Below are 15348 nucleotides of genomic sequence, written 5' to 3' on the forward strand. Positions count from 1 at the left end.
ATTAGTGTAATTTAGTCTAAACTAGTTTAGTTAAACCCTAGGTAGGAATAATGTAGATTTTCTTTCAATTTTTGCTTCTTCTCTGTTTTTATTGTTGTATTTGCTTCTTGTGGATTTGTTTGGTGCTAACATGGTTGAGTCTTTATTATACTTCGATTGCGGGGGTTGTTTAGATGATTTGGAGGCCTAGAAATAATTTTTGCGGTGTAGTTTGGTGGAGGGCCCTTTTTGGCCGAAAAATTTAGGGCTTGTGGTGCTATTTTGAGGCATTTTGTGCCTATCCTAGGTTGTGGTGGTGTTGTATTTGGTGAATGGTGGTGTTGTATTTAACGTGAATCACTTGAGGGAGTAAGTGTGGGGTGTTGTATGCCAGAATTTGTAAGAAAGTTGTGGGTCCATTGTGGAGGTTATAACCTGGAACACCTCACTAGTTGGGGGTTTGACATAGTGTATGAATGGAATAAATGGAGGATATTATTTGGTGCCATCGGGTGGTGAAGTCTGAGTAACCATCCGGCCGGCACATGCAGGATATATTTGATGGTTCTCTTGTATTCTTTGCAGGTCTTATGGCTCGTAAAAAGAAAAGAGATCGGCAGGCATGTCCCAACAGCTACATATGATGCCTCAAGGTTCGAATCAGAATTGGCAGAGGACGACTTTCATGCCAAGGCCTCAAAGAACTTCATCCCTGAGATTCCGATTGACAGGGCAACCCTCCGTGCAGAAAAGGAGGAGATGTATGAGGAAATCCGGCGGAGGGAAATGGAGTTCTTATTTGATGAACCTGAACTGGTGAACAGGATGCTTGTAAGAGAGTTCTACGCGAACTGCCCATCACATACGTTGCGGGAGGTGACTGTGCGGGGCAAATGGGTAGATGCCTCAGTTGAAACTATTCAACAGGTGTTGCGGCTGCCCCAGTTTACTGGTGACGTCGACTATTACCAGGAGGCACCAGGAGTCACTTGGGATATTATGACTGATGCACTCTGCGCAGGGGGGCAACCAATCTGGATACGTGACCATATCACCCTGAACTCCAATTCATTCACTCATTTGGCTAAGTATTGGCTCATTGTCATTTGCAGCCGGTTCTTGCCCTCAGGCAACACGACTGACGTGAAATTTCAAAGAGCCCTCTTGACGTGGTGCTTCATCACAAAGAAAGATTTTGATTCGGCAAGACTTATTGGTGATGAAATGATCATACGGTCCCCGTTGAGGTCAAAGAGATTCTACTTCCCCTCCCTGGTGACTATTTGTGCCTGCTGAAGAATGTCCCCACCAATCCTACTGATGGAGAGTTGCCCCTTAAAGCAACCTTCAAAGCTTCGGGCATCAGAGTGGGCAGGAGTGTGCGCACCACCATTCAAATCGATGATGAGGATGATGACCCGGTTCCCATGGCACCATCTAGGAGATCCTATGACAGTGTCGGACCCTCTCGGCGCCCCCATGTTGGGGCAGGCTTATCCAGCTCACATTCCACCCAGCCTATGTTACGTACTATGGAGGAAGAGGTTGCGGATCTTCGCACCTCGGTGGAGGGCCTACACACGCGTATGGATGCCATGTCTCAGCGGCAGGCCAGGTCTGAGGGCCGGTTTATGTCCTGGTTCCGTGCTTTGGGGAGAGCTTGCCATGTAGACCCTAGCACCATCTCTGACTCTGATTGAGGCTCAGGGAAGTCTTCTTACCCTTCTGCTCGTTATTTTTGATATGACATGGGGACATGCCATAATTTTTAAGTGTGGTGTAGGAGACTTGCTCGGGTAATGTATTGTAGTGTATATAGACATGGTGTATGTTGGAGTATTTGATTGGTGTTGTTGTGTATAATTGACTGTACTCACATTAGAAGTAACTGACTTGGACCAACGACGGACACTTGTTGACGGGTCTCTTGAGGGTCAAAGTCGGATTTTAAAAAAAATGTAGAGGACTCTTCCTGAGGACGGACCACTTGGACAGTACTCTTGAGGGAAGTAGTCCATGTAGTTTCTTTATTTTATTTTATTTATTCTTTTTTAGGTAGTGTAGTAATTTTCCCTTGGTTTTTCTTTTGACCACGGTTCTTTTCCAATGGCTTTTCTTGAACCGGGTTAGGTAGATTTTTCGTTTGTAGTTTAGGACCAAAATGGTTGAAGGCTAGAATGCAACCCTTGATGTACACACCTGAGAATAACAAAAACGAACATGAGGGTGTGACGTCTAGGCTCGTTTGTAGACTCATAAATCTATGCCTTAATTTTGCACATCCTGTCTTGCTTGAACGCTCGTATGAGTGTATTGATAAACTGATTCGGAATGAGTTACATGCCAAGTGTATGTGAGCTATTACTTGTATTCTGTGCTTGCATGTGATACCTAGAACTTGCCCTGTGTGTTTGCAAAGTGAAATAGAAGTTGTTTGGTTTTAGAGATGATTGAGGCATTTCTTTGTGTAGCATGTATATTTGTGAATCCACCTGTATATATTGCCATAGTCAACCCCTTTGAGCTTGAAGCCTGTTCTTTGATAACCCTATAATGACCTATAGCCCTGTGTTTGAATAGTTTGACTGTTTGAACCTGTACCTCCTAGAAGCACTTGAATTACTAAAGAACGTACAAAAGTCAAAGTGTGGGGTGGTAAGGAAGTAGGAAAAAGGGGAATCATAAAAGAAATACTTGAATGGTGCAATGGATTTGAAAAAGAAAAAAAAACAATTGCACCTAAAGAAAAGTGGGGGTCACCTATGAACTAAAATGTGGAAGAACGAGTGGGCTGAGCATGGAAATTGAAATAAAAAGAAGTGTGTATTAAAAGTGCTTAGGGAGGTTAGTTACTATATCCAAATATATCCTACCCGTCCCTTAGCCTACATTACAACCAATTAAAGACCTCTTGATCTTTGACTGAATAGCTCGATTAGTAGAGTACTACACTAGGGGCAAGCTTATGGTGTGTCTGTATGGCATGTGAATGTTCTTTGCTGAGAGTGAGTGAATTCTTCCTATCTTTGGTTCCTTGTTGCTTGAATTTTATGTGTGTGGAACTTCTCTCAGAATTATGATGTAAGGGCATGTGACTCAGGAAGAAAAAGTGAGTTTTTACCTCTGTTAGAGTAACTAGAGTGAGCATGAGTGTGTCATAGTGTTAGAGTCTTCATCTGAGGCGTGACTGTTGCACTGCTTAGGTTGTTCCTTCATAATGGCGGGTGTGGCATAAAAAAAATTTGGGTAATGCATCGAACGATTAGGCCTAGAAGTGTGGTTTAACTTGCTTGAGGACGAGCAAAGGTTTAAGTGTGGGGTGTTGTGTTGATAATAGGTGAATTTAACTATAATTAGGCCCTAAATAACCATCTTCTTGTATAGTTTGGATGATAAAAGTGATAACAAAATGCTCTTATTAGTGTTTTTCATGCTTTGCAGGTTATATATGACCAGAGAAGGCTATGGAGTACTTTTGGGATCAAATATGGAGAAAAAGAGGTCGATCGTAAAATTCTGTCAAGTAAACCACGCGAAACAGCTCAAGTCAGAACTGAAAGAGGACTGCCGTGGTTCCACCGCGACCGCGGTAGAAGATGGCTGCAAACAAAGTGAGAATCAGAGAGCATGTTTGGCCGCGGTTTGACCGCTACCGCGGCAGAACCGCGGCGGAGGCGGAGAACTTCAGGGACTAAAGTGCAAAACACGGAATTTTTAGCCCAAAACCTATTTTAAACACTAGACTTCGCCCAAGAGAGGCATGTATTGATTTTGAGAGTATTTTGGCAAGGAAAACAATTGTGAGAGATCAACCAAAACATCTTTCTTCTTTTCTTTGATTTTTCTTGCAAGTTTTATGATGAGTATTGTTTTAGTTTGTTTACCCATAGTTATGAGTAGCTAAATCCTTTGTCTAAGGTTTTGATGGAACCTATTGGGGGATGAACTTCTTGTTTATGTGAATACAAATTGCTAGTCTCAATCTTTATTTGTTCAACTTTGTGCATGTTGTAGTTAATTGACAGGATCCTCAATTAGCTGTGCCTATTTAGTGTGCATAATTCGAGAGAGAGTGCACATTTAGGTTATTGTTGAACAACACCACTCCCAAAGTATAAGAGAGATCTATAACTGCGGGTTTAAAAGCGGGATTAGGGATAACGAAGCCTTGAGTGCAATCTAAAGTGAACCGTGTTAATTGGAGCTAGCTAGTGTATCTCGGGAGAGTGCATTGAGTATATTACTGTGATTACTCGGGAGAGATTTACGGTAAGATGAACATTCATGATTGATAGAGAGGTGTTGGTCAATTTGTATGAAGCATAAACAGAAGGGATTCCATCAATAGGGGAAGTCATTACCTTAGCGTTTTCTCATTATTGTTTACAACCTTAGCATCCTTAGTTTACAGCTGTTTATTTACTTGCAATTTTAGTTATTAAAGACACCATCAACTGTGATTCAAACGTTTGGGGAAATTGGTTCTCAAGAGTTTAGTGGGTCTAAAGATAGTGATTGATAGGTTAACTCTCTGTGGATTCGACTCTGGGCAAAATACTCAGGTTATATTTGCAACGTCCGCAGGGTCCTTTTTATAAGGCATAGTTGGGCGTGATCAGTAATGTAGAGCTGAAGGTGTTGCCCAATTGGTGTTCAAATTCCAGTAATATTGCACAACTGGTGTTTAAATTGAAATTATCAATCAATAAATTTTGAAGGTGTTTAACTCTCCATCATTGATAACCATTAAAAAGTTTTGAAGCTTTGAATTCGAATTTGGGTTTTCAAAAATTATTATTTGCTTGGATTGGGTGTTGTTGCAAACAATTGGAAATATTATTTGGAGTTTATATCTTAATTTTGAGGGTGTTTGTTGAAGATTGAACTTGATTTTGGCTGAATTTCAGATTGAAACTCGAAGAAGAAGAAGAAGAAGAAGAAGATGACATACAATATGCTTACAAAATTGTAGTAAAGTTGTAGTATAATTGTATGTAATTGTATTCTGTTGTAGTTACATTTTTTTTATTTGAATGTTGTATAAAAGTTGAACAATAGTTGTATAATGTATGAGTCGTATAAAATTTGTATTTAAGTTATCAATACAATCTTTTTACATAAAGTTATTGATATGTATCAAAATTGTATTAAGAGATTAAGTTTTGATTGGAATTTTAGAGAGGAAGAAACACACACCACAGACAAAATATATACAAATCAGATACAAAATATATACGAAGACATATTGTATAAAAATTACATTTAAGTTGTATGATATTGTAGTTGTTTATAACTGGGTATAAATAATGTATGAAAGTTGTAGATAAGGTTTAAATAAGTTATATAATATGTAATTAGTTGTATGAAATTTATTTTTACTATGTATAATTTTACTATGTATAAATCAGATACAAAATATACAAAAGATATATTGTATAAAAATTATATTTAAGTTATATGACATTGTAGTTCTATTTAACTGGATAAAAATAGCATGTTTTCCTTTTCGTCTGCAAATTGGATCTGGAGTAATGCTTGCGTTCGGTGAAAGTTCAAGTCTTAAGGTAAGATTGAAAGGTAGTATATGAACCAAGTCAGTTGAAGAACTGGTAGCTGCCTCTATGCCTTTTAGATTGTTGTAGCTAATGGAACCTGTACTTGTTCTAGTTAGTTAGAGAACTTCAAATGTCATGTATTATCTTTTTAAGTATGTCCTTCTGCTGCCTAGTTGCTAGATCGATTCATGTCAGTTTACTGCAGTTAAAATTATTTGAACCTTATTTGCTTCGAGAACTATTTTCTGTTGAGAATTGTGCCTTCCCCAAGATATTTGGCGACATACAAAAAATTTCTCATATCGTTGCCCCAGCAGATGAAGCTGAATTGCCACGTGGAAGATCTCTGTTGATAATCCGATGGATATAGTCAAGCACGAAGAAAACGTAAGAAAAACTCAAAGAAAGTAATTTACATCGAAAATTCAAAGAGAATTAGATATCAAGGGTATAGCAAACATAATATGGAGAGAAGAGGGGAGGGAGGAGAGAAAAAAAAGGAAAAGGATATAACTAAATTCCTTGATTGAAGGCACTAATAATGGATTAAGAGCTTTTTAAGGTGGATTGTATATATTTTGTAGCTAAAACATGTTTAAGGTCGGGTAAATAAAAAAACTTGAACATTTTTCGTAATAAAGTTTCAAATAGTGTATAAGAACGAAAAAATTTCAAAAAATAATAGGTTTATAGATACTTAAAAAATAATATTTAATACTTTTAACACAAAAGTAGGATTTTTAATATTAAAGGAAAGAAAGCTCTTTGGATACATAAATAAAGTAATAATTTGACTTACTTAAACTTTGACAGATTAACACTTTTCCCAACATTTTAATTTTTTTTCTTACTCCTTTATTAGATAATGTGTAAAAAATTATTTTCCCTTTGTTAATTTGTCCAAGTCAATCTTTCTTTTCCCAATCTTCTCATGTTTCATAAACCCCTACATATTTTCTGTCATTCACTTTAATATTCTTGCTCACCTTCTTTAGTTTCTCTAAGAAATTTAAGCTTGCAATATTTCTAAACTTCTATTGCTCTATAAAATCTTATCTAAAATTAACAATATCTCAAGAAAGATTACATGAGTTGGCTATTATCAATTGAAAAGGAATTATTAAGGAAAATCGACTATAAAAAGGATTATTAATACTTTATATCTCAAAAAGCTAGAAAAATAGACTTTAAATAAAAATATATCGTATAACTTTCTTTTAAAAATTTAGGCCTCATATTAAATTTTGGTTTTAGGGTGAAAAGCTAAGTTCCATTTTTAACTTTGGCAAATTAACTTAGCTTGTTAATGCCTTAACAAACTAATTTACGCTTGCTCAATATTCCAAATTTTCCTGCTATCATAGTTCAAGATTACCTGTAAATAAACTAACAGAGAAACAAAAAGCGTAGATATTCCTTTGAAAATTCGATCCTTATATCTAATTAAGTTATGCAAAATAAAATCGCACATTGCTCTTTAAATTCCGTTTTGGATTTGTGATAATTAGCTAACTCATGAAGACGTGTCTTTTTTTTTTTACTAAGTAGTACTCTCTTCGTTCACTTTTACTTGTTCACTTTGGACTTTTCACGTCCTTTAAGAAATAATAAATGAAGTACATGATACATATTTTAATGAATTTTAGAAAATGATTTGAAATTAGTAATTAATATTGTGAGTATAATAAGAAAAAAAAAGTATTTTACTTGATAAGCTAAAAGTGACAACTAACAAGTAAAAGTGAAAATTCATATTTAGAATATTGGACAAGTAAAATTGAACGGAGATAATTGCTAACGGAAGATATGCTGCTGGGTGTTAAGAAGGCACTAAGGTTTTTAAGCATTAATTAGAATATGTTCCAAAGGTCAAATTTAAATTAGCACTTCGGATGATCACGTGGCATGTTAAATTATGTACCTTTTGAAAGGGAAATATAACTACGTTAAAGAGACTATAGATGCTGTCAGCAAATCAAGGTTAATGGGTTGGTAAAATCGTCGTTTTCCCCATAAATCATTATAATAAGTGATAATTATTAAATAGGATATCTTTAGTGGTAGGCGCATGGCCATTATGCTGCCTTCGTTACGATTTTACTTTTCCTTTATTGTAAAATTGTCTTGTTTCTTCGAATCGTGGAAGCAGTGTTTATATTAAAATAGACTATTTACTTTATATATATTTTATGATGCGGTCATTTCTAAAATTTTATTTAAATACGAAATACTTAGTATATCGGCCTGCTTTCGAGTGTTACTTTTAAATTAAACTTTAAATCATTTAGCTACAGAGTTATGTATCCTAAGTTACGTAATGGATCTTTACTATCTTAATCATGGTGGCCGAATTCATGTTTATCCATTATTCCATTATATTACTAGCTTTAAAGAAAAGAAAATTGAGCTAGAAATTAACAGAGACTTTACAGTTACACCCTTTTATTTACACTTCCGATCCGAATTAATCATGGAACACATAATGCAGGGCATTTGTATCTATATTTAGTTTTGGGGTAACTATTGAATTTATATTCGTTTTGCACAAAAGATTGCAAGTCTATCCATTTTTCGGATAGCATCAGACATACGGGTCTGAAGTAGCAAAAACTTATGCATGAAGTTTGAACTTCAGAATTTTTTTGCCTGAAGTGTGACTTACAAAGACAATCGAAAAAACTTCAGTTCATAGTGTAAACTTCAGACCCGCTAAAGAACTTCTGACTTGGCTGAAGAACACAACCCAATTAAATAAAAGATCAAGAAAAAATTCATGCTTATAAATATAAAAACCACCAATGTAAGAGACTCTAGTCCAAGGCCACCAATAATCCCCCACTATGAAATTGGAGACAGTGAAATAAGATGCATCTAAGAAGTTAATCTCACCACGATAACTAGGCCATATAACCATGTTATTGGTATCCGATCCTAGACCGTGTTGTTATATTCAGCATAATACAATGTACTTAACGCAAAACTCATACCCTAATGCTAAATCACTGTATATTTCATATTCAATCAATATTATTTACACAAAGTCTCATGTGTTTGAGAGAGGAGAAGAAGAAGAAGAAGGAAAGAAAGGAGGAAGAAAGAAGTGCACAGGTAGCCGGAAGAAGAGGAGGAGGGGACTGGTCCGAAGTTGTAAAAATTAGGGTATATGTTAAATAATATTAAAAATATGGATACAGGTTAAATAGGGGCATCCAAATAAGGTGTCTCGTACAATTTTTACCATAATACATCTTAACAATTTTATTAATTTATTTTCATTTTCATTTTGATCACTGTATTAGAAAGTGGGATTTTCTTTTCTTTTCTTTTCTCAATATAGCATCTATTTTTTTTCTTTTTCTCTTCTAGATATAGCATCTAATATCTTAGCAAAAGAATAATAGCCACATCGTTGTAAAGATCGAATTGTTTGCAATTGTCTATTTCTTTCGTCTTCCTTTAACCAAAATATTCTGCCTCACAAGTCATATATAAAGAATATGCTTCAACAAACTTTTGAAAACTTTCACAAACCATCCAAACTAACATTCCATGTCGCAACACTTTTTTGATCATGTCATAGATTTAGATTACTATACATGCACAATTGTAACAATTTTTTTTATAATATCAATATATTTTAATTTGTTATAACAGATTAATTATTTGTTTAAAATCTTCAAGTTATTACTTTCAATTATTATAAATGATCACCTGTAGTTAACTTTTAATGACCCGATAATCGAACAAAAATTCACACTGCAACAGAAAAAAGGCCACCATATATTTTTCTTAAAGGAAAAAAAAGGTCAAATTAAACTGTTTTTATGGGAAATCTTTAAATAATAGTAATAAATATCATAAGCAACTACTACTAGGAATTAAAATTTTCTTTTTCCTGATAATAAATAGACTACAAACATGATTTTACAACACTTACTACGTACCAAAGACAATATCCATTAATTAGACATTTGAACGAGGGAGAGTTTTTTCAGCTAGCAGTGATCTTTTTTGTTCATTCTGCTATTTGCTTTTTCGTCACCACTTTTGTTATAACTCTTTTCCTTCTTATCAATCTAAGACCAACCATAAACAAAAGCTGTGAGCTTTTTTTTTCTTCTCCATGCATGGCTGCACTAATATTAATTTGCATGGAATCAAGTCGCTCTTCAAATTAAAGTCCCATCAAAATGTAGTAGACCAGTGTAATCGGCAAGGCAATCAACATCCCAAAAATGACACTGTAAATTTTATTTACAAACAAAAGAATTTTAAAAGAGTCAGTCGTTAATTAAATTACTTGAAAACACAAGGAAAATGTTGTTAGTAATTCTTACCCCGTGCTAAGAATGTCAGGGTGAACGTTGTATTCCTTGGCGAAGACAAAGGGGACAATTCCTTGGGGTAGAGCTGCCTGTTATGCATATTCATTTTATATATATTATTAGTAGAGAACACCACAAAAGTATAAACAAACATGTCATTATTGATTAAGACATCTATTCCCTTATGCAATTTCCAACCTTTAACAATTCAAGCATAAATAATACATGCAAAGTTGCAAATTCTGAAACATTAATTCTCTATTGAAATAATTATTGTGGCCGAAATCTTGGTACATTATCAATTGATAAGTAGGTCTCATCATCATGCATGTGGAGTATTTAATCTTTTTTTTAATGAAGAATAATGTTCTATAAGAATATAGAAATTTGTTGAAGGTATTCTATATCAAATGCAAGATTTGTCAGATCAGATGAAAAAGATGGTCAATGAAATGAAAAGGGCTAAGCTAAGAAAAATTTCACCAGACAAATTTAAGGCGAGTATAATTTAATGTTTTTGGCTTGAATTTTGTATACACGTTAAAAAAGATTAAAATGTATACGTATGGTAAAAACACACTTGTTCTAATGTGGAGAGTTTGAAATAAAACAAGTAACATAGCCATATATTATTATGCTTTTAATCATTAAACCAACATTTGTTATTGATAAGGAAAAAGAAAAACAAGAGCAAAGATTTGATGATGACCTGTACAATGGCTACGTGTAAGAGAACTCCACGAAGGCCAACAGCAATGGAAGCAGCTGCCATGACAGCTGGACCTGTAAGGAATCTCACAGCCATAGCAAAAGCTGCTGTAGAATTCCCACATGCTATTATCCTTGGTTGCAAAGCCATAAACAGACCTGTCGTCCATCAACAAAGTATATTATTTAGTGTACTATACATTTTAATACATGGAAAATATATAACTTTTGTACTTTCATTATATAACATATGCATATCAAATGGGAAAAAAGAATGAAAAAAGAGGCTTTTAAGTGCATGGCATCATCACTTCCACTAATATGGAGTGTTGTACTACTACTAGTAGTTATCATGATTGTAACCTTTGCGAAAAAGAAGGAAGAGTTTGAGAAATGAGAAAACATTGAGATGGGGTAAAGAAGTCCCCATTTAATTAAAGAAAAAAAAAGAGAGAAAGACATGTTATGATGACCATTATACTGTTGGCTCACTTTGCTTTTTAGCACGCTCCCCCTTCTAAACAGGCAGTAGTAATTTAATAACATAAAGTTACATTTGATCCTTTTTTTTAACATCTTATTAGAGGGAAACTTATAAAGTTGTTGTCATGATATAAGGTATAAAAGGCAAGACTGCGTACGATAAACTTTTGGGGTCCGACATGTGCATAACTATAGTTTAGTGCACGGAGATGTGATTTGGTGCCCTTTACTTATTAGAGGGACATTATTAGACATAATGTGTTTGCAGCTTAAAGGAAATAATGTAACTAACCTAGACTGAACATTGCCATGCCAAGTCCTGCATCTGACAATATAGATATGGACTGTGCAATTATAGCAGGCATCTTCAAATTCCACCTACATTTTTTTTAAAATAAAAACAATCAGAATATATACCAACCCAAGAAAGAAAAAGGAATACTTCTAGCAATTAATGAATGCTCAATCTTTTTGATGAAACAGAAATTAGCAAACCTGAATGAAACTAGAGACCAAGTGAGACCAAACAAGCTTGAATAAGTGTTTGGATTTCTAATAAGTTTCCTCCAAACCATAATTAGTATAAGCCTAGTCATTACACTTGTTGGTGGCATAACCTTTGCTTTATTTTCTCCACCTTTTTCACCTTCTTGGTTGTTAATATTCATTTCTGCATCTCTATTTGCAAAGCTAAAGTCATCTCTCTCCATGTAGTTTTCTTGATTGTTTCTTTGCACCTCAACTATATAAATCCAATAATTCACAGTGTTAAAACAAACATCAGAAAAAAGGAACCAAGAAAATGTTAAAAGGCTAAGTAACAAAAGGAATTAATTAATTTACTTACCTTTTCCAGGAGAGATAGGTACTCTTACATCCTTAGCTGTATTCTGGTCTAAATTAGCTCCATAATCATGACCACCAAATACATCAGAAACAGGAGAAGCACTTGAACTCCAAACAAACATATGAAGATCTTTACCACCTTCCTCTCCTTTGTTACCTTTCTTGTTATTAGTGTTAGAACCCACTGCTTTTGCACCATTACTAGGTGAAAACATACCAGGATTTGGAGCTGGATAATGAGTAGTATTATTATTAGTATTACTTTGTTGTGCTGCAGCTCCATGGTTGTAATTAAATCTTGATTTTCCACTTTCTTCCTCATAATTTGAAGGTCTAGGAGTTGGTCCTCTTGAAGCTGACATCCCATAAACATCATTTGCACCAAAGTTTGAGTTTCTCCCACCAGCAACCATTGAGTAAAAATCAGTATGGTTAAAACTTGACCCTCTTGGAGTTGGATTTCTTGAAGATTGTAGAGAGTAAATCTCTGCATTTGTTAAATTTGATGGTCTTGGAGTTGTAGAAGAAAATCCCTGTGACCTTCTTGAAAATATATCAGACCTTGAGGCATTTGATTTTCTAACAGTAACATGAAGTTTTCCATCTTCTTTCACTTCAGCTTCAGTTTCCAAAACTTGTCTACCATCTAATGACATGACATCAGAATCAACATGGATTGAGACAATTGAGCCAGCAGTATCAGGAAATTGCTCAGAGATCAGCATCCTTGCACCTCTGAACTCAAACATAAAAAGCATCAAAGTGTACCAAATAATACACTGTAGTACAACTATTTGAACCATTAAACTCCCTGAAAAATCACCATACATTCCTTTTAACAAAGGAATACCCATAACTAAAGTATTTGGAAGAGTTGATAAAGAAAAGAGTGTTATACTCCATTCTAAACTACCCCTTTTGCTAAAATTAGCCCAAATAGCAAGAGCTCCAAGAACAATAAGTTTCTGAAGAGTGTCAGCAGCAATGAACCGTATGTTCATAGTGTAAGGATTATTAGCAGCTATAAAGTGGAAAGAGAGAAGTGGAACTGCGAAAAGTGCAACAAATCTGTTAATACCAGAACACTGGTCAGGTGAAAAAATCTTCCACCATTTAACAGAACCATAAGCTAATATCATAGCCACATAAAGTGGCACAACAGCAGTCATAACATGGTAGAAATCAGATAAAGTTATCATCTTTGGCTAGTTTCTTGAAATACCCAAATCAAGAAAACATACAAAGAACACAGAATAGTTTGGAAGTAGAAGAAAGTTGATGAATGGAAAGAGGGAAGAAGTAGGGTGTGATGTGTTGATTAATATAAGCAAAGTTATGGAGGAGCATGTGTTTTGGTTTATGGGGTTGTGGGGATTTTGCAGAAAGGAGCAATATTTTTTGGCATTAGAGAGATACAGAATACAGCTTTGAGAGTTGCGAGGAGAGCAAGCTTACACTTCTTGCAGTCTCCAAAGCAAATGGTATTTTTCTAATTATATTTGCCTATCCTTTGTTATTTTCCTCTTTGTTTTGAGCTGTGTTTGGATTTGAAAGAAATAGAGAGAGAAAATGGGGGTCTGATAAATTGGTGTAATCTAGTCTGGTTAGTTGGTATATTGGCTCTATCTTCAATGGTTCACAGAGCTGTATAGAGAAAAAGCATTTTGGTTAAGAGGTGGTGTCCCTTTTTAAGTACTTGTTTGCCGGAGCTTTTATTTTTAAGTTACAGCGGAGGTCGAGCCGTGTAAAGAGTCTCCTATAAAAATACAGTGTTAGGCGGCATATAATAGACTCTTGTGGTCACGAGATTGAGCCGTGTAAACAGCCTCTTGTAGAAATACAAGGTTAAGTTGCGTATAATAGACCCTTGTGGTCACGGGATCGAGCCGTGTAAACAGTCTTTTGAAGAAATGCAGGGTTAAACTGCGTACAATAGACCCTTGTGGTTAGGGGTTCGAGCCGTGTGAAGAGCCTCCTGTAGAAATGCACTGTTAGGCTGCATACAATAAACTTTTGTGGTCATAGGTTCGAGTCGTATAAACAGTCTCTGATAGAAATGCAAGATTATGTTGCGTACAATAGACCCTTGTGGTCATGAGGTCTAGCCGTATATCTTTTAAAAAATGCAAGGTTAAACTACGTACAATAGATCCTTGTGGTCCAACTCTTTCCCCGACCTTGCCTATAATGGGAACCTAGTGCACCGAATTTCCCATTTAAGTGGTGTCCCTTTTTAAGTACTTGTTTGCCGGACTTTTATTTTTAAGTCACTTTCTTCTTGTATTTGGCTTTTAGGCTCGTGGGCTGTTGATGGGCTACTGCTGTGTTTATTTTTATTCCCACTTTTTCTCATTCTGTAAATTAAAATAGTACAGTATTTCCTTTTGCCTTTTTGCACTTTTGCCCAGACAACCTTCTCATGCATGTGAAAATGATAGTATAAGGCAGTATTGCCCCCTCACTGTTCTTTATTAATGTAAAAATATCTTCTATTTATGTTCTGGAAATGGTGAATCTGAAAGAACTGATTGGGGTCTTGATGGGGCATTTTGACACGAAGGAACTAAGGAACAACAAGGCTATGGTGAAAATAAAGGTGCATTTTTTGTGGTGGGCCGGTTTGGTTTGTCTATTCCTAGTTTGATGTATTATAGCCATTATTCTCAAGGATGCGCTTCTATGATGAAAATGTTAATGTAGTAATTTTTATAGTTCTAGAAGAGATAACAACAACAATAAGATTAACAACAAAAGTTCACTGAAATCTCACAAATTGAAGTATGAGGGATAGAATGTATGCATATCTTATTCCTACTTTACGAATGTAGAGAGCCTTTTTCCGATAGACCTCCAACGAAAAAAGAAACTAAAAAGGAAGAAGAAACAAGTAGTAAGCATAACAAATAAAGGTGATATAATAATGGAAGCGAAAGTTCTTGAAGAGATAATTAGCATATATTCTTTTTTTCCAACAATTCTGGAAGAGGAAACTCCTTCGGAGTAATTAATCTAACATAAAATCCTGCATAAAATAATATAATATTTGCACGTAAGAAAAAATAATAGGTCGCATGACTAATGCAACATTAGGTTGATGGCATTAAATAATACCTATATTAAATTCTTGTAAAATTTATGAATTATTTTATGCGTGATGATTAACCGATTTAAAGACGAAAGTATCCTTTTAAAGTTGTTCATGTATAAAATCTTTTTGTTATTAACTAATGCATAATAATTCCTCCATTATTAACCATCATATAAGTAATATCTGCAATATAATGTTAATTATGTGAACCAAACAACTCCTTATAATGTTATTTTACCTCAAACGAGATGTAGAAGCTGATTGGCGGCTATGAATTAGTAAATGTTATTCTTAGGGGGAAGATAATAGGAAGAGAGATATGTTAAAATAATGTCCTAGAAGTGATAAAATGCTACAGTCCACA

General features: G+C 35.0%; 1 protein-coding gene across 1 annotated transcript; it reads right to left on the reverse strand.

Annotated features, from left to right (window-relative positions):
* Positions 1–9403: 9403 nt before the first annotated feature.
* Positions 9404–13502, reverse strand: LOC104231951 (probable auxin efflux carrier component 1c). The gene is made up of 6 exons (XM_009785064.2): positions 11898–13502; positions 11546–11792; positions 11343–11428; positions 10569–10726; positions 9872–9948; positions 9404–9775 (listed from the first exon to the last, which is right to left on the reverse strand). The coding sequence occupies exons 1-6, from the start codon at positions 13093–13095 to the stop codon at positions 9709–9711; spliced, it is 1833 nt and encodes a 610-aa protein (XP_009783366.1). The 5' UTR covers positions 13096–13502; the 3' UTR covers positions 9404–9708.
* Positions 13503–15348: the final 1846 nt, after the last annotated feature.

Source organism: Nicotiana sylvestris, chromosome 3 (genome assembly GCF_000393655.2).
Source record: "Nicotiana sylvestris chromosome 3, ASM39365v2, whole genome shotgun sequence".
Taxonomy (NCBI): Eukaryota; Viridiplantae; Streptophyta; class Magnoliopsida; order Solanales; family Solanaceae; genus Nicotiana; species Nicotiana sylvestris.